The sequence below is a fragment of the Phocoena phocoena genome, chromosome 16 (genome assembly GCF_963924675.1).
Source record: "Phocoena phocoena chromosome 16, mPhoPho1.1, whole genome shotgun sequence".
NCBI classification, from domain to species: Eukaryota; Metazoa; Chordata; class Mammalia; order Artiodactyla; family Phocoenidae; genus Phocoena; species Phocoena phocoena.
The window spans coordinates 22,149,303-22,174,113 of NC_089234.1; the positions used below are offsets into that span (position 1 = coordinate 22,149,303).

A 24,811-nucleotide genomic window follows, 5' to 3' on the forward strand; every position below is an offset into this window, starting at 1 on the left:
AAATATTTTTATTCTCCTTTTCTTATGAAACCAAGATCCATAATCTTTTTTTGGCTTTTTTGTTCTTCATATTGTTTCCCAAAGTATGTTGTTCAGAACACGAATCTCATTAGATACCTCTCAAGAATGGATCCTATAATCAAATATGCTTTGAAAATGCTGCATGCAATAGGCATGTAAGAGGTTCACAGTGTATATTAGAATAATAAAATCTATGCATGTATATAAGAATAATAAAATTTCTAAGTTCTGAAGTGAAGAAACATTAAATTTTGCCTTAAGTGTTTTCTAACATTTTTTGATCTTAGGTCACACTCCTCTCCCCCATATCTAGAGATGATACTTAAAATATTTAACAGCTAGTGCACTGGCTCAACAGCCAGCCTGCTGCTCAGCTGTCTGTCTTTCTCCTGCTCTTTCGGAGCCCACATACCTAGGAGACTGAATTTCCCGCATTTGACCATGCAGGCGTAACTAGAAGCACGTGTTAGCTGTGAAGGGGAGTTTGCAGACGGGCACTGGGAATTGCCTCCCAGGGTGCAGCGCCTCCTCCAAGGCCACTGTCTCCTCCACTGGGGCTCAGGCTGACTGGAGTAGGCAGTGGCCATTCAGAACAAGTGCTGGAGCAAGTTTCTTGGGGACCTCTGCTGTGCCAGCCCTCAATCTTTCGGTTGCTGGGACTGTGAGGGATCTGGGAGTTCTCCAAGAGGAGACCATGGTGGTGAAGCTGGTGGAAGTAGCTATTCTGTGAACTTGGTGCAGTAACTGTTTGCCAACTGGTTTGCCAATATTGAGTATTTTCACTCCTGTCTCATTGTACCAGTGTATCCCAGCTATTTGTTAGTTTTACCTATGATACTTGTCAACACTCTAATTCTAGTTCTGTGGGACAACCATGGAGAATTGCCAGTCTGTGTCATTTGGGGTGTATGGAAATACATCATTTTTTTCTTCTTTCCATCAATTATTATAATACCATAATGTTTAAACATTTAGTTCTGCTGGAATCGAGAATTAACAAATTTCGATTCACTTGTTGAGCTTTGTAAAATCAAGGGGCAAAAAATGGCACAAAAAGTAATGGAAGATACCTGAAGTATCTGGATTGGTGATGTTATAATAAGAGAAAAATGCCCAATAACATATTGTAAGCTATCTGAAAAAGAAGTTGTTAATGTAAATCTGAAATAGTCACTCCATTATCATCTTGTCACATTGGGATTTCAGTTAAATACACACACACACACACACACACACACACACACAGGGTTTGCCCTTGTAGTATGTTTTTGGGGTTTTTTTTGTGGTACACGGGACTCTCACTGTTGTGGCCTCTCCCGTTGCGGAGCACAGGCTCCGGATGCGCAGGCTCAGTGGCCATGGCTCACGGGCCCTGCCAATCCGTGGCACGTGGGATCTTCCCGGACCGGGGCACGAACCCGTGTCCCCTGCATCGGCAGGCAGACTCTCAACCACTGCGCCACCAGGGAAAGCCTGTAGTATGTTTTTTGAATGTAAAAATATTCATTGAGTAGCTCAGAGATCAAGTTGATAGAAATTATAAGAAACTAATTATCATGCTTTTATAGACTGATCCCTACCTCTCTGGCCTCCTTCCCATTATCCCACTAGAAAAATTGAACCGTTCTCTCATCTCCAACATAGTCCTATTGATTTCCACCTATCACTAGGCAAAATTTATTAATGTAGAGGTATTTGTACATTTCATCCTCCTCCCATCACTGCCCCCCATAGATTTTGAATCTGGGTTTTTTGTCCTTGAATTTGTGAGTATTGTTCAGAATACTAAATAGAAAAAGTTATCCAGTAAAAGGAGTTAGAGGAAGACTAGTGAAATTTTGGAGACAAGCAAGTCTTAATAAGAAGAGAAAGTAGACCCAGTAAGGCCAGGGTAAGAGTGGGAAAAAATAGTCAAACACCAAGATTAGACTGAGTAAGGGAAGAAGTCTCAGATATTTCTTAGAAAGTAGGGGGGATTTTCACATCAAGATGAGTTTGAGGAGAAAAAAGTAAATATGGAAGGAGAATTTAAAGAAGTTTGTTGTGGTTCATGGATAAGATCTTCTGCGAAGAGTTTGGGATTATTCTTCAAATATTCTTGACTATCAAGCCAGCGTTTGTTCAGTTCGGCTAGAGCACAGACTGGTCCTGAGGAAATCCAGTTATATATTTGGATTACACAAGGTACTTCTAGTTTTTGATGCCCTGACTACAGCTGACCCTTGAACAGCACAGGTTTGAACTGTGTGCATCCACTAATACATGGATATTTTTCAGTAGTAAATACTATAGTACTACACAATCTGTGGTTGTTTGAATCCTTGGATGCAGAACCACAGATGTGGAGAAACCACATATATATATATATAGGGCTGACTGTAAGTTATAGGCTGATTTTTGACTACAGGAATATTTAGTTGGTGCCCCTAACTCCCCTGTTGTTCAAGGGTCAACTCTACATCCCTTTTCTAAAGCCCTACCGATTTTCCGTTTTCAAGGTCCATAGTCCTTCCAAGAAACTTTTCATACCACTCCAATCTTCAGTGATTTGGAGTATAATCTAAATTTTATAAAGTACTGACTATTTATATTTATTTACTTATAATTTATATATATAATATTATATATTATAATAATATAATGTCATTTATAATATTTATGTATTATATATATGTATATATAAATTTTTAGGGTAAAGAGATCCCTGGGTCCCCAGCCACAATAATTCTTAATTCCTTAATTCCAGGAACTTATATTTTATAGCTTTCTGTCTCCAGTGCCTGGTCCAGAGTAGGCTCTTAATATATGGTGTAAACAGAAAATTCTTCTATTTAGTCTTTATGGTCTATGGGAATATGCAACTTTTATCAATATCAGAAATAAATTAAAATAATTACATTTTTGTGGTTTTCTAATTAAACAAACTTTATTTTCTGAGTCTTGTTAATTTTTATCTCTTTCATTACACATAACACATTACAACTTTTTTTCTGCCTCTCAAAGCTGTTAGATTCTTGGGACTTCCCTGGTGGCACAATGGTTAAGAATCCACCTGCCAACGCAGGGGACACGGGTTTGAGCCCTGGTCTGGGAAGATCCCACATGCCGCAGAGCAACTAAGCCCATGCACCACAACTGCTGAGCCTGCACTCTAGAGCCCGCGAGCCACAACTTCTGAAGCCCGTGCGCCTAGAGCGCATGCTCTGCAACAAGAGAAGCCACTGCAATGAGAAGCCCGCGTACCACAACGAAGAGTAGCCCCCGCTCGCTGCAACTAGAGAAAGCCCAAGTGCAGCAACAAAGACCCATGCAGCCAAAAATAAATAAATAAATAAAATAAAAAGCTGTTAGATTCTTGAGAGTAGGGGCATGTGTTGTATCCTGCTACATAGCACAGGTCCTGGTCCATTTTAGAGGCTCTACAAATGTAAAGGAATGAATGAATGAATTTTCATTGGGAATCTCCTATATGTATAAAGAAGGCTGACAAGAGATTTTATATGTTTCTTTTAAATTAAAAAAAAACAAACAAAGCTATGGTATAATGTAAACAACACAGGGCTTAGGGCCATGATACCTGGAGTCAAATTCTAACTGGCTTCGAATAGGTCACTTAAGTTCTCTGAACCACTTTCTTCAAATACAGATAATATTTCCTACTGTACATGGTTGCAGTGTTGATCTAATAAGATGTACAATTCTGAAATATGTAATAGACTTACATAGAAGAGGTGATTAGGGCCTATTTATTCAGTCTGAATTAGTAAGTTACTGACCAGCATCAAGAAGAGAGGAGAGAATCTCCATAAAAGATAGAGTCAGTACCAAGAAGTGATATTCTCCCAACTCCAGGTGGCTTAACGCTGGAAAAGGCCACCAACTAGAATTGTGAAATTTCACTTATTATCAAGACATTTTCTTATTCTTAAATAATAGGAAAAGACTGAATGACCTTTGGAGGAACTGACCCACCATATATTCTATGGCTCATGAGAGAAAACACAGCTTGTAGATAAATCAGGAGAACCTGCTTTTCCACTTGCCAAAGATAAAGCAGAAGTTTGGAAATGTCAAATCTAAGTACAAGGTCTTTATTTCTTTGGTTAATTCAAGGGACACCCTCATTCTCAATCTTTGAAAATTAAACACTTTCTTTATGCAATGCACGTACCTTAAGGAGCAGTGAGAGATGGAGTTTTAATTTTTACCAATTCAATTTAAATGCAAATGTTAACCACTCACATGATGTACTGTGTACATAATTAAGCATCATTATGTACTACATGAATCGTTTAGAAACCTCTGGAGAGCCATTCTACTATGTAAAACATACATTATACTGACAGGCAGACAAATGACATATATACTTCTGTCCTCATTAATGCTCCTTTTGAATTATAGGTCAACCGATTATGGGACAACCTATGAGAAGCTGAATGATAAAGTTGGGTTGAAAACAATTTTAAGCTATCTCTACGTGTGTCCGACCAACAAGCGTAAGGTAAGAAATGTATATTCCGAATGCTATTTATTCATGATGTGACTTCTGTCTTGGCTGGCTAACCTCTCTAAACCACCTAAAAATCCAATACAGTTAAGCTTTAAGAGATATAAAGATGAGTTGATGGATGTTAAGGTGGTAAAATGTCTGACACATCATAATTTTCAGATCAGCAGCTGTGAATGTAGGAGGGAGATGGGGTAGGTATATCATTACCATTTCCAAAAGACAGCTACAGGGAATGTCTTGTTGAGTGGATGTTCAGACTCTTGTCAAGAGCTCTGACCAATCAGTGACAAGAATCAGAATGAGCCTTGACAAAACAGAAGAAAAGATGGGATTTTCATGTGATGTCCCCTGTTTTCCCTTGACATGGAGTAAATAGATTGGCTAGAGTTGAAGTAAATGCATTGTCCTACAGCAGGTTGGAAGTTTCATTTCGAAAGTTTATTCAGCCTGCACACAGATGTCAGAATGGAGGCAATACTGGGAAGGAACCTTGGTGATCATCATAAACCACATGCTAACTTTACACATGAGAAAACTAAGGTTCAAAGAAAGGAAATGACTTGCCCCCATCACAGAGTTATGGGCACAGTTGGGACAAGATTCAGGTTTCTTGCTTGGCAGTCATACCGTTTCCACTGTATACTACTCCTCTTATGAAGAGGGTTTATTTACTCTTCAGAGAAAGATGTTATTTTCTTAGGAAGAAAATGTTTGCTTTTAAAAGAGAAAGACCTATTTGTCTCAAGAGGAGAATGGTATTACATTCATTGTCTGGTTTTAAAAATTTGCACTATCCAATTCTGGATTCTGACATGTAATTTCTAAGTATTATGTGAGTTATATGAATAGAGATGAGTATCCATCAGGAAGCAGAAAAAGGTTTTTCATTCATGTGTCCTAAGCCATATTCTGTTACGATGGCAGCCCTGATACCTAGGTTCTCATTTCAGATCTGTCAGTGGGTACTGTTAGTGACCTTGGGTAGGTAGGTGCCGCATTTTGTCATCTGGACTGTGGAAGGTAGATTAGTACAGCTCTAAACAGTCATCCTCAACTCTGGCTGTACATTCAGAGCGCTAGGCTTCCCCACATACGCAAGCCTTAGCCCCACTCCTGTTGCTCTGGGTTAGGCCTCAGGGAACTGTATCTCGCGCAAGCTCCCCAGGTGCTTCTGGTACGTATCTGGGATTAAGAACCACCTAGGTAGGGCGTAATGTTTCTTCTGGCTGTAAACATTTCAAGTTTTTATTTTGGAGCAGCATAATTTCCCATTGTGCATAGACTCTGGAGTCAGATGGCTTGAGTAAAAACCCAGCTAAGCCAATTAACAAGTATATAACTATGGTGATTTACTTAATCTCTCCAAGCACAGTGTCATCAAATTGAAAATGGGGATAATTATAGTACCTACCTCATGGGGAAAGTTGTAAGAATCGTATGAACTAAGGCATGTCAGGTGTTTAGCACAGAATAGTTAAGGCTTAATCATGATTTCTCTTCACTTTATTCTCCTTTTCTCGTCTTCCTTCTCCTTCTTCATATAATTATTGGAAGTGAAAGTAGTGATTATCCTCTATAAGTAGCTGTGTTCAGTAGAACTTTCTACAATGATAGAAATGTTCCTCTAAGCTATCCAATACTATAGACACTAACCACTTGGGGCTATTATTTGAAGTATGGCTAGTGTGACTGAGGAACCAGATTTCACATTTCATTTCATTTTAATTAATTTGAATGCAAGTAGCCACATGTGGCTGATGGCCACAGTATTGGACAGCACAGTTCAATAATGTCAACCTCACAAATTTAGAGATTTCCCTTGAACGCTCCTATCTTCCCCTTCCTGGCCGATGACCGGTCCCTCATCAACAATTACATCTAAACAATTTTGATCTGCTGTATACAGTCCTAAATTAAGGAGCTGAATTTATATCCTTTATTTTTTATAATGAGATTGAGTTATGTTTGTTGGCTTTGAATTGATTCTTGTAACCCCTATTGATTTTTCCTCTAGTTCACATTTTTAGTAAATTTCATTTAGCAATCAACAATCTGTAGGCAGTATAGGTTACAAAAAGAAATAAGCCAGCTTTCTACCCTCAAAGATCCCGTATTCTAGTAGTAAATGCACTATGACTTTCTGTAGTTGAGAAGTCTCTGACTCTGCTTCCACCTAGCAGGTTACTTTGGGTGAGTCATTTACATTTTCCTGTTTGTAAAGTGATACAGACGAAAACAAAGGAATTTACAGCTGGAAGAGACTTAGAATTGTTCTCATCTAGTGACAGTCTCTGTTTTATTAATGCCATTAGAAAGGAATAGGATTTTTAAAAATAGGATGTCAAATATTGAATGTAGGCATAGGCTTTTCTGTAGCAGCAGAGTATGTGGTAGTGACCTGAATACTACAGCACTGTTAACAGGAGCAGGACCTGAAGAGTGAGATCTCAAGTCCAGATGTAGCTCCTAAGACTAGAAGGAAAGCTTAGATGTGATACAGAATGGAGCCCTGCCACTGAATCTATTTATGTTAATACATCAATATCAATCAAGCTGCATACTTAATCTATAGTTACCTGCAGGGATTTCAAAAAAGACATTTGGGGCTTCCCTGGTGGTGCAGTGGTTGAGAGTCCGCCTGCTGATGCAGGGGACACGGGTTCGTGCCCCGGTCCGGGAAGATCCCACATGCCGCGGAGCGGCTAGGCCCGTTAGCCATGGCCGCTGCGCCCGCGCGTCCGGAGCCTGCGCTCCGCAACGGGAGAGGCCACAACAGTGAGAGGCCCGTGTACCGCAGAAAAAAAAAAAAAAAAAAAAAAAAGACATTTGGCCATGGGCATTTAGCTAAAATTAAGACTTGGCTGATCCTTTTTCCAGAGAAGAAGTAGCCATTGCCCGTGACTCTGAGAACAGCTTTCTCTCTACAGGTTAACTTCCAGAAGCAGAGGCAGGCCTGAGCTGTTTAAATCACAATGTTTATGGGTGAACCTAGGAGGAGGGATCTTTTCCTCTACAGATAAATGAGGCCTTCAGGGTGACTTTCTGAGATGCTGAGGGATTTAAGAAATATTGGAGGACGATGAAGCTCTTTACAATGGTACAAAAATCAATAATGTTGACATAGCAGTATATTTGTGTTCAGTTTTTCTGCTTATGAGGTGAATTTATCACCATGAAATATGGACTTTCCCCCACAAAGGGACATACTTGAACCAAAGAGATGGTACCTGCCTAACATTTTAAAGTGTGAATATATTTCCCCCAATCAATGAGAGTTTATGTTATAAAAAAGAAGAAGAAAAGAAATATCAGGCTGTATTAATTATGCAGGACAAAGGCATTGAGGTTTGTTCTAATTCTCCTAGGACTTCTGCGTCCTCCAGTGAAAAGGCAGGCCCCTTTAAAGGGTTGTATTCATTCTTTTAGGTCTCTGGGGTGCTGTCTAACAAGTTAACATCTTTTGTACCAGATACTTCTCTCTCCTCTTCACATCAGTGAGAGCAACTGGAATAAAACCGACACCGGAGTAACTGTCTTCCATTCCCAGAAACCTGTTTTGCCTTTGCATTCTTCTGGCTATTTTTAGCTGCTTATGCGGACAAGCACAGTTCTTCAATCAGTATGTCTCCAACAGCAGGCATCAGGCCCTGGCTTTGCAGGCAGCTTGTTAGGGGCATTACTGGGATCAGCAGCCAGGACGAAACAGGCCCTTCTTTGCAGTTTAAATTGATGATCATTCATTGGCTATTTCTTTGCAAGCCTGCTGTAAATTACTGCAGCTTTCCTTGGATGTGTCTGTTACACTAAAAACTGTAATCTCATCATAGGTCAGTCTAGGAAATCTTGACTAAGAGACATAGAAATCTGGCTCCCAGGTATTATCCTAGCTCAAGCATCCTCTCTTTCGAAGGAACTCAGCACCTGGCCTCTGATATATGAGGTAGGCTCAAAAGTACAAGGATGAGTGGGTCCTAGTGCCAGAGGAGAGGCAGGCTACCTATTCATCACCATGCCTCCGAGGGAAAGTACTCCCCCAACCCCAGTTCATGATAAATCCCAAGTCTTGTTGGTTTCAGCAGTAGTTTATTGGCTTCCTACATATAATATTCTATGAGAAAAGATGACTTAACCTGCTGCAGAAATGAGCATCTGGGTTGTAGATGGTGATGGGGAGAGCTAATACAAATGTATCAAAGAGAAAAAAATCAATGCTGAAATTTCAGTCTTACTCTTAAATTCTGAGTTTATTTGTTTTCTGCCTAAAAAAGAAAACTTCTTTATACTCAGTGTGCGTCTATCTGCAGTACCTTTCCTATCACCCCCAACCAACCTTAGCTATGCTCCCTTCATACGGTATTGTATAACATCTTTAAGGATTACAGAATACAGAATCCCAAGTGGAATTCATTGGGGGAGAAAAGAAGAAAAAAAGTGCTTTGTTTTTTTAAACTCAGAACAGCCAATTCATTTAGTTGTTATAACCTTGTACTGTCTATACAGTGTGTTCCCAGCAAAGAAGAAACCTAGAGACTATTTGTTCTTTATATTTCCCTTTGCCACCGACACCCGCCCCCTCATATCCCAGTTCTTTCTCCTTTCTGTGTTATCACCACTTAATTAATAACTTTCCTGCTGAGAGAGCCTTTCAAGACTTGTATCCTATAAATAGGACCCTGGTTCCTCAGAGCACATTGACCATTCTTGCTGGTCTCTTGGTACATGCCAACATTAGACACTGTTTACATTTTCTCCAGATGTTTAGGTTTTAATTACCGTACTGTATGTGGCACTTTCTAAATAAGTGTATGATTATTGACTTCTTGCCTCTTCTCTTTATATCCTGGGCATGCTTAATTCCTCTTGTCATTTGTTTGGGTGGTCTATATCATATACGTGACCTTTGGGGACAGGAAAGAGGTGTGGTTGATAGTGTCCTCCAACTTCTCTTAGGAAAAATGATGGAATCGTTGAATCAGAGCCTAAAAGATTTTGGAAATTTTAAGATTCTGCTTTTGCATTTAACAGATATGGAAACTGAGTCCCAAGAGTTTAGTGTCTTGCCTGAGGCAGCATGCAACTGGTGAATAAAAGAGCAAAGATCATTAGACCTTTAAAGCAGAGGTCCCCAACCTTTTTGGTACCAGGGACCGGTTTCTTGGAACACAATTTTTCCACGGAGTGGTGGGAGGTTGGGGGGGATGGGTCAGGCGGTAACGCGAGCGATGGGGCGCTATGGGGAGCGGCAGATGAAGCTTTGCTTGCTCGACCGCCGCTCACCTCCTGCTGTGCGGCCTGGTTCCTGACAGGCCGCGGACTGGCACCGGTCCACCTGTTCCTGCCACCTATTCCATAAAATCGAATCAATTCCACTAATGAGATTTTCTCACTCCCCCTGACCTCCCAGGCATCTGCTTCTGTTTTCCTGCACTTCTCTCTTCTGATTATAGTTGTTTTTGACCCTGTATACTTGCCCCTTTAGAACGCAGGGTCCTGGATGGGATAAGTGCCTTGATTCACTTTGTTGTCTCTAACATGCAGAGCACAGGGTCTTGGGGTTCAGTCATGTCCAACACATGGCTGAGGATTTGTATTGAACTTAGGTTGGGTTTTGGACTCCTAGGCTGGAACTTGAAAAGAAAAATACAGTGTGAAACCAGCTGTGACATATTTATTTTCTCTAATGATAAAATTAATTATTTCAAGTGAATAAACAAGGACAGTTAAAAGAATCCCTGTAGGTTTTAGTATTTTCTAAGCCATATTGTATAATTTTATGTTTTCTAGTCAAGAAGAGCATGATTAATATTTAAAATACCAGGACTCTGCATAGCACTCACTCACCATTTTCCGGCGAGGCCGAGGGGAACGAGTGTATTGTATAATACATCAAAGGGGGTGCATGACGTTTCCCTTAGCAGACAGGCAACACTTGCTCTTCTACCCTGACTCTTTGATCTGTCCCTTTGTATACAAGATCATGTGTTTGCCTCTAATCTTTTAAAAAATCATGTATGTTTCATTCATAAACACGTGCAATGCATGACCTTAGGGACAGAGTGGAAGTGGCACTTTCCAAACTTCAGTAGAAGTGACTTTTTTTGGCAACAAATGCTTGCTCGCCTGCGCTTAACCTGAACAATGATGGCTAAAGGGAGAGATAATCTCCTTTGATCCTTCCTGGGTACAGCTGAGTGTCTGTACTGCTTTAGTCCATCACGCATCGTTCTGTTCTTTTTTTTTAGTGTTCAAAAATCAGATCAAGGGCTTCCCTGGTGGCGCAGTGGTTCAGAGTCTGCCTGCCGATGCAGGGGACGCGAGTTCGTGCCCTGGTCCGGGAAGATCCCACATGCCGCGGAGCGGCTGGGCCCGTGAGCCATGGCCACTGAGCCTGTGCGTCCGGAGCCTGTGCTCCGCGACGGGAGAGGCCACAGCGGTGAGAGGCCTGCGTACTGCAAAAAAAAAAAAAAAAATCAGATCAAATCCAAGAAAGCATGCCACATCTACATTTTTTTTTTCCTCTGTGTGATGCTCCAACAGTGATCCAAGCCCCTGAGTTTCAAACAAGCTACAGAATAATAAGTGCAAAGTTCTCTGTTTGAAACAGGGGCAGAGTGCCAGGAGCAGTCCCCAAAAACGAACTCCCTCATCACCCCAAGTTGGCCCCAGGGAGCCCTCTGGTACTCCTGGGCTCCACAGAACACAGTTGTACAAAAACAAAAATGTAAACACTGATCTAAGCCATTCTCCCTCTGTACATGGAACTACACTTTAAACAGCCATGTACTTTGTACTATTTTATATAAATCAAAGCACCTATGATAACATTCATAGATTAAAAAAGCTAATCAAACCATGGTCTTTTCAATTTTAGCACAGTATATTACAGAGTAGGTACACAGTTGAGTTTTATTGACTCTTATCTGTGCCTCTCTAACACTAATGTTAAAAAAAGAAAAGAAAGGCAGATTCAGAATGTGCCTGGTTTCTCAGAACTTATCAGGTTAACTAGTGATTCACTGTTGTATTTCATGCAGCTTTAAGTAGCACTGAGTATCATTTTATTGTTGTTAGAAAGAAGCTTCTTGCATAATTAACATCACATATTTGTTATTCCTCATTTTTAAGATGTTGTATCTATCACACATAATAAGCAACTGATACATTAAATATTAAGCATGAATTGCTGGAACTAAAAAGAAACAACTAAGTTGTATCTGTATAAGGATCAAGTTTATATGATGTTGATGTTATACTTTAGAGTTTTATTAGCCACATTTATGTTAAAAAACATACAGGTAGATTTTAAATAGGTAGAATGGTGATATGATAAATATATCCACAGATCAACCTTTTCTAAGTTTACATAATGCCTTCTAGTTGACTTCAGGTGGTATTTCTTTCCCAAAGGGGGAAAACAGAACTCTGTCTTTTGGTGTTACTCCTTTTTAACAAATGTAATTAATCAGGGTAGAGGTAGCCTGAATTAGTCTAGAAATATTATGAAGTAAGATTGATCTGGAAACTGCATGTTTCTTACACCACTGAGTGGGTCTCAGAAGGTAGGTTGCCTCTGTGGCCAGAAGTTCTCAAAAATGAAAGGAAACCTGTATCAGGGGCTGATCATTCTTCAAATATGCATAATAGACTATCTGCTTAACCTTCTTTGGGGAGATCTTTTATATTTAGTTATCTACCTCCTTATTCATTTATTTTTGTCTCATCATCTGTCCTTATTAGAATTTGTTCTCTGAAGTTCTGGCTGACCTAATGTTAAATGCCCATCCATTACCCTTTTATGAAGGTCAGATGCATTATTTCAGGTTGGTTCCAAGTTATGCTCTGCTGTGGAAAGTGGTCAGAGGTCTTTTCAGCATTCTGGTCTGTTTGCTTTCAGCATACTCCCTGTGGCTTCTCAGAGGTTTCCATCATTCGGTGTTTGACACACTGTATCTAGAACATTTGTTTCTAGTGAATAGCCGTGCCTGTCTCATGATGGATGGAGACGAATGCCCGCTGCTACAGGAAATGTGCCATATTTACTAGGGCGGGAACGTTTCACTCCAATATATCAGATCTGCCCCAAGCTTTCTCTCGGTGCTGTCAGGAAAAACAGAGTTGATGTCAATGAATCTTTAATAAAATCACTTTTTTCTTCCCTGGAGAAATTAAGAGAATACCTCAGGAGAATAGCTGAATAGAAATTAAGAGAATAGCTCAGCCTCAGGCGCTAAATTGTTTCCATTTAAACATTCCTTTTTCTGACCTGACCTTCCCCTTGACCAAATCTTCTTTTGATGGTTTTTCCCTGTGTTCCTCTAGGCATCCACCTCCCATTGTACTGGGTTCCCAACTGATAACATGTTTCTCATTCCATAACCCTCCAAGTCAACTGCTTAAAATAAGTTTCGCAGGACAAAATACCATAGCTTGTAGGTACAAGATGGGCTTAGATCTTCATAGGTAAAAAGGCCTGTAGTATGGGATGTACAATTTGATGCCTGGGACAGAGCAGTTTCTTCTTCTTTGCCTGCTTGGGGCTGTGTGTGCTTGTTTGGGGACTAGAATACTAAGTATCTCCACGATTGACGGCATCTGCCAACCAGGAAATGAGCACACCTGTAGTGGAAAAAAGGACTATGCGGATGAATCCAAAAAATACAGAATGAGGTAAAAGTAAAACAGCCTGAGTACATAGTCTCTCACAGATAAGAGAAGAAAGGGTACAGGAGGAAAGACACAGATGTTAAGCTAAGAGGGATGATGGCAGAGATTAGTACAAAGCATCTGAAGTAACAAAATGGTGATGAGAGAAAGCTAGTATAAAGCACGGTGAAGACATAAAGTTGAAGAAAAAGAAACAATAAAATCATAAATATTTTCAGCAGTAGATTAAGGATCTCTTGAGATCTCTCAGAGAGAGGAGGGCTGGCTAACTCACCAGGAACTTATTAAGGCTTTCAGATGGAGTACAATTTACCTTTATCTCTCTGTTCTTCTTGAGTGCTTTCAAAGGGGGAAAAGATGTTGATGGCTGTGGCTGAAATTGGTTTTGCCAGGAAGGAAGACACAATTATGACTCAAGTGTGGAGGAGTGGCAGGCCTAGATCCAGGCTCCCCAGTGGCAGGTTCAAATATCACTGCTGCTGCCTGTGCTTAATGAACTTCTGTCCTTTTAAAGCTGTCTCCCTTGGCTGCTCTCCATGCCTCTATGGAATGGCCTCTTCTATTCATGTGTACATCCGGTAGTTTCTGCCCTTGTCAGATGCACCAACTAAGCCTCTATTTGCAGTCATGGTGGAGCTACACTTTGTCCTTTGAAGGTGGTCATTGTGAGTTTTTGCCTGGTGGGGTCATTAGTCATGTAATGGTTAATCTGATGGACTCTGGAGCCAGTCTGCCTGGCTTCAAATTCCAGCTAAGCCACATACTAGGTGTGTACGCTTAGACAAGGTTTTATCTGTTGGTTTGTTATTAACCTCTCCGCGATATAGTTTCCTCATCTCTAAAATAAAATATAACGATTGTGTCCATATCAAGAAGTTACAAAAAGAGTTACAACAAGCAAAGAGGAACGGTGCCTGACACACAGCAAGTATCAGATAAATGTTAGTCTCATTGTTACCATTTTTATCTGTTTCCAATTATATGGCCATGCCTTATGCTATCATTTGTCAACTCAACTGAAATTGTTAAATGCCTATGTTGTGCCAGATCTTTTTTAAGAACTAGGAAGCAGAATAGAAATAGAAGACATTGTCTGCTCTTAAGGATCATACAGTCTGGCAGAGGAGATGAATGTATAAACAGTCAACTACAAGTATAGAAGTTATGTATCATCATAGCTATGTACATAGACCACTATTTTGGGGGACTCAAGGAAGCCTTCACAGAGAAGCAGATATTTGTCAAAGGAGAAGGGAAAAAGCCGATGAAGAGTGTCTTTCAGTGTTTGTGTTGTGAGGAACCAGTGTTCACAGATCCCAGTGCATACACAGCATTGATTGATTTGCAAATATTAAATAAATAAGCCGTGCCTATTTTGACTATTTGTGGCTATGTTAACATGGTAATTTCCATTTATACCTGACTATACTGACTAATCAAACCAAAATAAAAGTCCCCATGACCCAACTGTATTATTCTAACACAGTAACATAAATTTTTTCAATTATTATAAATTATATTATAAATTATATATATTATAAATTATATTATAAATTATATTATAAATTATATTATAAATTACATTATATTATTATAAATTATAAATGAATAAATAGGCAATGATGACATTATTAAAATTGAATTAATAAAACTAAATTTTACCTTATTATAAATTAGATACATTCAGCATTTATCTTAAGTAACTATTGGTCAGACAGAACTATTGATGACATTTGGAGGTGCAATTTTAAGAAATCAATTGACACATATTTTATTGAACACCCTGGCTTGTACCCAGTTCTTTGCAAGCATATTGGTGAATATTAAAAAAAAAAAAGTGCGAACCTTGCATTGCCCTCATGGAGTTTACACCTCCTCTGTGAGGATGCAATTAAAGAATAGTGCAAGACAGAAGATGATGGATTTCATGGGACAGATGACAAAGACTCTAAGAGTTTGGAGAGGACTGTAGTCTGGGATAGGCAGGAAAACGGCCTTAGAAGGCTTAGACTGATCAGTGAGGCAGACCAGTACAACACAGGGTCATGACATTCACAACAAAAAATATATAATTTAGTTGAACCAACATTTATTGAGTGCTAGGCAGGAGACATACAAACATTCGTATAAGGGGGCCCTGTGTGCAAAGACAGGGAGATTGAAGGGGGAGGATGCGAGTAGAGATGAGCATGGGATTAACATTGGTACAGATACTGTACCTTTCATTTCCTGAAATCCCAATAATCTGAGAATATATATTATATGTCCTACTCTTTTGCATCTTAAAAGTGCTCTTTACAACGCTCCTTTGACACACTGTTTAACCTAATAGTTGATTTAGAAAATATGGACCCACTTATTGAACACTTTAGGAGAGCACCCAGATCAGGGCAGTATTACTGAATGTTGAGGATGATGGGCAAGTGAGAAGAATGGAGTGAAACATGGCCATAAGAGAAGCAGTCCAAGCAGTCAGGGGGGCTCTGTCAGGTCCTCCTGATTTGGGGGATCAGTGGGCACTTCTGGTGTTCCAATGACTAGTCGTTCACCTTTGCCCCACTATTTTCTAAAAGGGGCCCAAATTCTCTTGAAAGGACAGCTACGAGGTAATAAACGCTGACGCTTTCCCCTTCAGTAAAATTTCACGAGGACAGTAGCTTTAGGAGCCAAACCAAGCATCCAGTTTGACTCCAATAATTATAGCGTTTGAATTCCAGAGGGATCCAGAGCTGAACTTCTGCTGGGGAAAAAGACATTGGCTCTCAGGAAGGCACTTGTGTGATATTGGAAGCAGTCCGATTCCTTTTGAATTTAAGTTATGTGGTGTGTTTGTGTGTGCCCACCTCTTATGCTTTATGAATGTGTTATTTAACCAACAGATTTACGTATTTTCTCCACTGGCTAAAGCTGTTTTTGTTTTGTGGGCCCCAAGCCCTTTGTGCTTCTATTTGGAAGTGCATTACTGACATTTACAAACTCCCACAGAGGACTCAGTCAGTTACCACCATAGATGCCCATTGTTCCAAGAGAGCTGACCTTTACCCCTAGGCATCAATTAAAATCTATTGCTTCTTACCGCTGCCTGTGCTTGCTGTAATTCTGGCTCAGTGCCTGGTATGACTGGTGGGACGCATTCTTCTTAGTCCTTAGTCGTGATATTGTTTTTCTTACATAAGAGAGTGACCTGCGAATGGAAACTGTATGTTTTCTCTGGAAGAAAAAGAGGCAGACCACAAGAGTTGACAAGTTTTCAGTTCAGTCACCTTTTGTGTCAACACAAATGAAGACCCTAAATAAATAATTAGGCAAAAATGCGGACATTGCCTGTAGGTTTATCCCAGATCCACATATCAGCAGACCTGCCAGTTACTTCAGGATGGTGATCTGTTGCTAACTGCAGGGCCGTTCTGCCCTAGGTATAGCTGGCCTGCTCCATGGCAGGCTGACAGAGAGACTGAAGCCCCAGAGAGCAGAAGTCAGGCACGGAGCCCTCTGCATGTCAAATTAAGTGTTACTAGCACACTGCTAGGATGGTAGCATTTTAGGTAACATTAAATTCCTTTCTTTAATGGAGTGTGAGATCAGGGCATTCAGAGCCAGTAGTAGTTTGTCTGAGATCACAGATGTTCATCATCATAAGATTGGTAACTCTGGCCGACCAGTAGCCTTAAAACATTCTTATTTGGGGAAATGAACTCGATGATGTGTTCTGAGGTGTAACATCTCCTTTGTAATTCTTTCCACTCTTTTTTTTTTCATCTTTGTATCTAACGTGACTTTTTTAAAATAAATTTTATTAGAGTGCAGTTGATTTACAATGTTGTGTTAGTCTCAGGTGTACAGCAAAGTGAATCAGTTATACATATACATATATCCACTCTTTTTTAGATTCTCTTCAGTCTTGACTTCTATTTCCCCCATCTTCTATTGTGACAGAGGTACGATGCTGCTGACATTTTAATGAGATTTGAAGCCAAATTCTACCAACCCAGTTATTTTGGTAGAAATGGCCGTCTGTAAACACAGTGACTCAGGAACAAGTCTCTATACTCACATCGAGACAAGAAGTCCCCATTTGCTAAAAGTGAATGGAGCTTGAAATTTGCCTTTCCCTGCTTAGTTTAAAATTCCAGATCTAAGCAGGTTGAAGTTGGACAGAAAGCACCATCCTCTTCTTGTAGAAATAGCCTCTTCCTCCCACCTTCTCCCTGCGCCATTAGTGAGAACAACCAGACGGAGATAATGCAATTAATTCTTTGATCTGCAGAGAGAACGGTTCCTGCAGTTTTATTAGCCTCCCCCATTTCCCCGTCTTTACTAGTTGAAATTTTATAGATGCATGAAGATTATACTTGTATGAGGGCTTAAAATTTCCCAGGAGCCACAACGCTTCGTTCTTCCCCACCCCACAGGTCTTTGTAGAGCCTGAGAGTGTAGCGCGGTGAGTGGGAATCACCTGGCTACCTGGAGGTCCATGTCAGCATCCCATTTCCCAGCAACCAATGGGAACTGGTTAAGCTCATATGATAAAGCCCAGAAGATTATCCAACCCAAACCATTTGGCTCCATTTATTACAAATACAAAGATTCACCCGTGGTTCATTATGTTCCTCCCATACAAACCCAACTCAGGGGAATTACAAAGAACTCGGAAATAAATATGTGGGAGAGAGCAGTGTGGAAACTGGGTATTACCTGGCTACAACTGCTTAGTCTGTTTCTTCTTCTTCCCATCCCTTCTTCTCTCCCTCCTTCCTTTCTTCCCTTCTTTCCTTCCATCTTTCTTTCCTTCCTTCCCTCCCAAAGCTCATTTATATGAAAGAGGGAGTAACGAGCCACCTTATATATTTAAAACAGAACGTGTTTTCAAAATGTTTACATAAATGTGTGTGTGTGTGTATGTGTGTAATCATCTCATCCTTACAAAACTCTGTAAAGTGGGCAGGAGAGTTTGTGGTATTTTCTACCTGAGACCTAGTTAGTGGCTAGTGATCTTTAACTAGAAGCCAGTCTGCATATCGGGTCTATGTTTCTTCTCTCTTAGTTTACCGTTTTTCAGACATTGCTCCAATTTTCTTGTCTGGGAGGGTTCCTTTTTACTAGTGTTCTTGAGGCTAAGTGCTGATTCCTCTATAGACCTTAAATAAATGTCATGTTTTAAGTATGAATTATATAATCTCAGATAAGAGGTAAAGCGCAGAGAAGATGTAGAGGCACACCACATGTCACATTTTAAGTCCGCTTGTATAAGATCATCCAGCCTCCTGCTTATCGTTTCTTGATAACAGCCTTGACAACTTTACAGGATAAGCCTGGTGTCTTTAAAAATCTGAAAAAGATTCCATATAGAGAGTCCCAAGGAAACCTCATTTTATTTTATTTTATTTATTTATTTTTTGCGGTATGCGGGCCTCTCACTGTTGTGGCCTCTCCCGTTGCGGAGCACAGGCTCCGGACGCGCAGGCTCAGCGGCCATGGCTCACGGGCCCAGCCGCGCCGCGGCATGTGGGATCTTCCCAGACCGGGGCACGAACCCGCGTCCCCTGCATCGGCAGGTGGACCCCCAACCACCACGCCACCGGGGAAGCCCGGAAACCTCATTTTAACTCCAGGTTCCAGTACTGGATCCCAGGAAGAACTCAGTCAATACTTGCTAAAAAAAAAAAAAAAAAATTAATTAATTAATGGGTAAATGAATAAGTAAAAGGAAGTTCAGGAATATTTTTCTTCCTCAATATTTCTAAGATTAGAGCTGCCAACAATAATTAGGATAGATTTGCTGTGGCAGGAGGATGGGCAGTGACCCTCATAGTACTTTCCACCTTTGTCATCACATTCCTATAACGGACACTATCCCTCACCCGGGCTCTGAGCTTCCCTGGGGACCCAGTAGGCCATCTGTATTTACTCACAGTATGTATTTGAATACTCTGGGTTGTTATTTTCCACTAAAGGGAACGCAGATCAGAAATACACCTATCCCTGGGATTTCCCTGGTGGCACAGTGGTTAAGAATCCGCCTGCCAATGCAGGGAACACGGGTTCAAGCCCTGGTCCGGGAAGATCCCACATGCCGCGGAGCAACTAAGCCTGTGCGCCACAACTACTAAGCCTGTGCGCCACAACTACTGAGCCTGCACACCACAAGGAAGAGTAGCCCACACTCACTGCAACTAGAGAGAGCCCACACGCAGCAACGAAGACCCAGCACAGCTAAAAATAAATAAATAAGTGTATATAAAAAAAAGAAATACACCTATCCCACCATCACACCTGTGACCAGTGACAGGGAGAACAAAATAATCGTCCAATGTTTGGTACAGGACCTGCTTAGAGGTAGATTCCGTTGTCCTGAGCGATGCTCCTTGGAGAAATCACCACTGAGAAATTGTCCTCCTGTCACTGCATGTACACACTGTCATGGGTGTGTTCTTCCCCTTGCACAGCTTTATTCATGAGCTCTGATTAGACCTTGTGACTCCATCATTGCCTTTCATCTTAGAGATACTGTACCATCACTGAATCTCTAGACACCCACTTTTTCTGCAGGAGCCACTGCTTCCTCTCAATTTCTTAGAAAAGAGATCCTTTTCTTCCAAGCAATTTCCTCTGTAGCATCAGTGGAAAAATATTATTTATTCTTCTAAGACTGGACACATGGGCCCTCATGAATAAACTTCTTGCACCCCTCCCGAATTTTTTCTTTCTACATCAAATGTATAAAGGAAATAATTAAAACTATGAGAGAGAGAGATTTAAAAGGATGTATTAGAAAGGACATTGTTTAAATTAGACCTAAATTAGAATGAGAAACCTCCCTTAAGCCTCTTAAGTGGTGTCTGAAGTAACCCAGACTCACACTTTTCAAAGAAGTAGTAGAACAACAATGGTTCATGCTTCTCAAGTCAGTGATTGTAATAAACTGTAAGCTGTAAGATATACATATGTGAAATGTACTAAGAACATTTTCATGCATGATGATAGCTGATGCAGAAAGGAAACAAAACAAAACTCTGAAATCAGGGTAAGTACCATAAATGCCATTTTAATGTTGAGAAAACTAAGGCTCAGAGAGGGGGTTGTCCAGTTAGTGTAGCTGGTACATGCGCGAGGACTCGGCAACATGGAAGTTTTCCTAAGCTTCTTGGTTAACATTCACCTTCCCTACCTATTAACTAAAGAGTATAATCTCCCTACGGCCACAGTTATTTCTTCTAATGGTGTATGTGAGATACTCACTTCTGCTCAATGAAGCAAGCAGTAAGAGTGACTCTGTTTTTTAGCCATTTATAGAAGAGTGCTGTAACTTGAATGTTCTGATATATTTGGATTTCTCTCTATATATGAAAGTACTTAAGGATATATCCACCTGCCTTTCAGAGATTCGTGGAATGAAGTGACCAAATTAGTACTGAGGCTCCTAAACCTTGGCATATGTAAGAATCATCTAGAGAGTTTGTAAAAATGTAGATTCTGAGGGTCTGTTTCTCAGAAAATCTGGGTCAGAAGCTCTGAGAATCTGCATTTTAACAAGCAGGTACCACCTCCCCTTCCCCCCATAATTCTGTTGCATATGGACCTAGGACCACACTTTACTGAACAAGAGATGAGCTGTCCTAATAGTAAGGTATCATTTTTCCAGGAATCTCTTGGTTTCATTTTTCTTTATAAAAAGAAGTAGGTAAAACTCTTGGTGTTGGTGGCAGAGTATAAAATACGTGTTATGTGTTTGGAGCCAGCTGCCCTCTACTGGACAATGGAAAATTTGATGTGAAATTAGACTGTTTCTCTCCATTTGTACCTTTGACATTAAAACTGTGTTCATTATTCCCCTCTCAGAAAGACAGCTGTGTTATGCATTTGACCACTGGATGGGATAAAGGTCCAGAACACGCAGACACATTCAGGGCATCTTTGAGATTTAAGAAAGTGGTGAAGCCCAGTCTTTAGGAGTGGATTAGGAAAGCATGAGGTGCAGGCTGCATTGTGCCCTCTACTCTTCCGCCTGGGAATGAAGGAGGGGCTAGAACAAATAATTCCGAGAGCTGCTTCCTAGCCATGTAACTTTGCAGAGGTGTGGGAGGCTGCTTTTACAGTGTTTTCAAAGATATTTGATAAACTCAGGGAGGGGGGCTTCTTGAAATTTTATTTTTTGAGAGTTCTACTCCGTTATTCCAGGGTTCTAGTTTCATTCCTTTGCACAGCAAGTAGCTCTGTCTTGGCATGAAACGCAGGCAGCCCACACAGGCCTATTAGATACAAATTGCTATTCAAAGATCCCATGAGAGAGGAACATGAAAAAAAAATGCAGGTGTTTTTTGAAAAACAGATTTGGAAATAAATTCTAACGTGTCAGGGTCTACAAGATGAGCGGAGAGAGGAGTTATCACTGCTTTGAGGCTGGACCAAGGAAAGGGTAATTTTAAGGAAGCATGTATGTGTGAGCTTTCATCTATCACTGAACTTGAACCTTCGCCACCTTCCAAAAGAAAGAAGGATGGTAGTGAACATTGAGACCTCCCCTTCCACACCCACAAACTCTAGATAAGTGAAATTTTAAAAAAACAAGAGGAGAAAATGACTCCTGTTTGGAATGAGACAGACATGAATGCACACAGAGGGTTCTTTCACTTTCATCCAGGGCCAGGTGCTCAGATCTACCTACCAGATTCTGGAGATTTTGTTTACAGTGAAGGAGAGTTTATGAACGCTATAAAATGAGTGGGAGAATAAATGGATTGGATACCACCAGCTGCTCCTTTTCTAGCCCCTTCCTTTGTACTCAACAACTCAGCCTTCTTCTGTCCCAGCATCGCCAAAGTGTGGCTGTCACTCATCTCCATTTTGTGGTTTGGCTGTCATGTCTTTCAAATTCCTGCAGTGACAAGTGGAATTGAACAGGGTTGGCCGGGGGATCCTGGCAAGAGAAGAGAGCCTTCCTGGGAGACCAGTGCAGAGCCAATCCCGCTGTATTCTCAAAAGGGCACCCTGGCTGCAGAGCCTCTCAGCCAAGAGAAGAGTAAGTTCTTCCAGCCCTGGCACCTTCTGTCCCTGTGCCAAGGCCAAAGTCAGGCTTCATTTCTGATGTCCAGGAACTTGCCTTTTAGTCTGGGACGTTTTTTCTTTTGTTTTTATGGGGGGTTTTTGTTTTTGACTAAATAGCCCCTCCCTCAAAGAAAAAAAAAAGAAAGAAAGGAAGGAAGAAAGTGTGCCTCAGCTAGAAGAAAAACATGTAAAGAAGGAATCTGAGTCTGATGACTTGGCTCGAATCCCACATCTTGTTTTTGTTACAACTGGCAGTAAAATGGACGACTGCTTCAGAACCTCTCAGCTTTTCTCTGAACAAGTTCAATATCCTTTTTATTTCCTTTTGCTCTTGTGGCTTAGCTCTGAAGTTTTGTAGGGAAACAAGAAGAAGCAGTGTGACTACTGTATGTGGCCGCAGGAAAGGGGCTGAAAACATCAGGGAGTGTTGTAGCTTTGTCCTCCCTGCATTTAGGTGAATGCTGAAGAGTGCTTGGTTAAGAGTGAGGCTCCAGAAGCAGCCAAACTTCACCCAAATCCCAGCCTCAGTGGCACTGGTGTGTGTGCTTGAGGATGTATTCCTCTATGCAGTGGGGAAGATAACATGGATGGGGGGGTGTGGTGAACACGAAATGAACACTGTACACCTGAAACTAATATAATATTATAAATCAACTATACTTCAATAAAAAGGAAACAACACACACAAAGCACATGGTGAATAGCCTTGAGTACTATGTGTTAGACACAAATTTTCTTTCAAGGTACCAGGTTTTTGCCTTTTGTGAACTCAGAATCTATTGGACATTTCGATTCTGATGTGCCCTTTGTGGGCAAACTCAAAGAACAATTGCAAAATAAGAGATTCTTTTTCCCCCTATGGGAGATCATCTATACCTGCTGTTGCAGGGAGCTTTTGCTGCAAGGGGCAGATGGTCCTATTTTAGGCAAGTATGAGTAGCGGGACCAGTCTTGGAGAGAGTGAAGCCCAGAGGGGTTTGAGCCATTTGTTCTGAGATGCATAGCAGGTGGTTTTATTTCAGAACCAGTAGTAGAATCCCAAACATTTTATTCCATCTGGAAAATGGAGAAAGTATTCATTCTCCTGCCTCTTAGGATTATTAAGAGAAAAATGTAACCATATATGAAAAGATATTATATTGATTTGAAAAATCAGGTTCAGGTATACAAGATCAATGTTTTTATAGTTATTTCCAAGACAACTTTTTGGAAAAATGTGACCATGGGGAAGGAGGGTGTGCTTTATATGGAAGAGGCATTCGTTGAGGTATGGACAAACGAATGTGTATGGGGGAAAAGAAGAAGTAGGAAGCAGATTTCTGAAGGATTACACCTTTCAGTCATTTTTTGGGGGAGGTGGGGGCTTGGTTTTTGCAAAATTATAAAAGGAAAGTGCCACCTACAGTGCAGAGGGAATTTCAGAAAGAAAACAAAGATCCCTAACTAGGATGAAGACAGCAGAGTTTTCTGATTTTAATTACCACCCTCTTTATCAAAAGGCATCATTCATCACTTGGCCTTAAATATACTCTTCTCTGATGTACACGTAAAGCCACACAGTTTTAGGTACCAGTATTTCTTCATCTGTGAGTAGGGATAATGGCACGCGTCCTGTTAGCTCATTGTATGGTGGCGAGGACCAGGAAATCACAAACACAAAGGGATGCCTATTTTTTGAGCTGAATTACATATTCTAAAGCTGCATTAACACCATGATGAGGAAACTTGAGAGAGTGTGTGATTAATTCCTACAGGACAGGCTTTTGAAGGACTCTTTGAAAGAGAAAAGTTTGGAGCTGGATGTTGGAAAATGGGAAGGCTTCAAGAATGCTTTGACATTGTAAGCTAATGGGGGAATCATTGCCGACGGCAGAGGAGGCTGTGGTGACTGGGCTCACTGTGCGTATTCTGCAAATGACTTCGCTCCAGAAACTCTGTTTTAACCCCAAAGTAGTTGGAGCTCAGCAGCCTGTATCTTCTCGGCAAAAGAACCCAAGAAGACGGCATGGGAAAAGGCTTTTGTCACAAGCTGCCTGGTGGAATTCAGTTGCTTGGGATGGAATCTGGCCAGGGCAAGTGCTGCTAATATCACTACCCTGGCAGAAAGTTTCCAGGGAAGCTTTATGCCTTTGCAGGGTCAGGACCTCCTTTTACGTCTCAGTGAAAAGCCTGCAAAACCACAGCCAGAAGTCAGCAGTGGAGAGAAACCACTCTTCTTGTTGAGATCTGCAAACTCAACATCTGAGCCCAGAGGGGAAGGGCAGGCAATAGGACCTTAGGGCTTTTGAGGTAGAGATGGACCGGAGTCCCAGTGCTTAGTCGGTGAAACAGTTTAGTATATCATCATGCCTTAAGTGTCATTCAAACAGAAGTTTACATTTTCAAAAGGGCCAGCTCCTTATTCAACATTGTGGTTTGGTCTCTATCCAGACACAAACGTTAGTAGGAGAAAGTTTTTTGTTTTGTTTTGTTTTTAATATATATCCAGCCCTGCATCCTCCTAACTGATGGAATCCCTGTCTCCCTTGCCTTTTTCTTTCCTTCCTTCTTTTTCCAAAGCAGATGGTCATG

General features: G+C 40.9%; 1 protein-coding gene across 4 annotated transcripts in view; it reads left to right on the forward strand.

The window, feature by feature from the left end:
• Positions 1 to 24,811, forward strand: part of SORCS1 (sortilin related VPS10 domain containing receptor 1) — a 573,760-nt gene that overhangs the window by 297,367 nt on the left and 251,582 nt on the right. For all 4 annotated transcript variants that reach the window (XM_065894238.1, XM_065894235.1, XM_065894236.1 and 1 more), the window contains exon 3: positions 4,423 to 4,522. In XM_065894238.1, the coding sequence (XP_065750310.1) occupies positions 4,423 to 4,522 (100 nt within the window). The remainder of the gene's footprint in view (positions 1 to 4,422; positions 4,523 to 24,811) is intronic.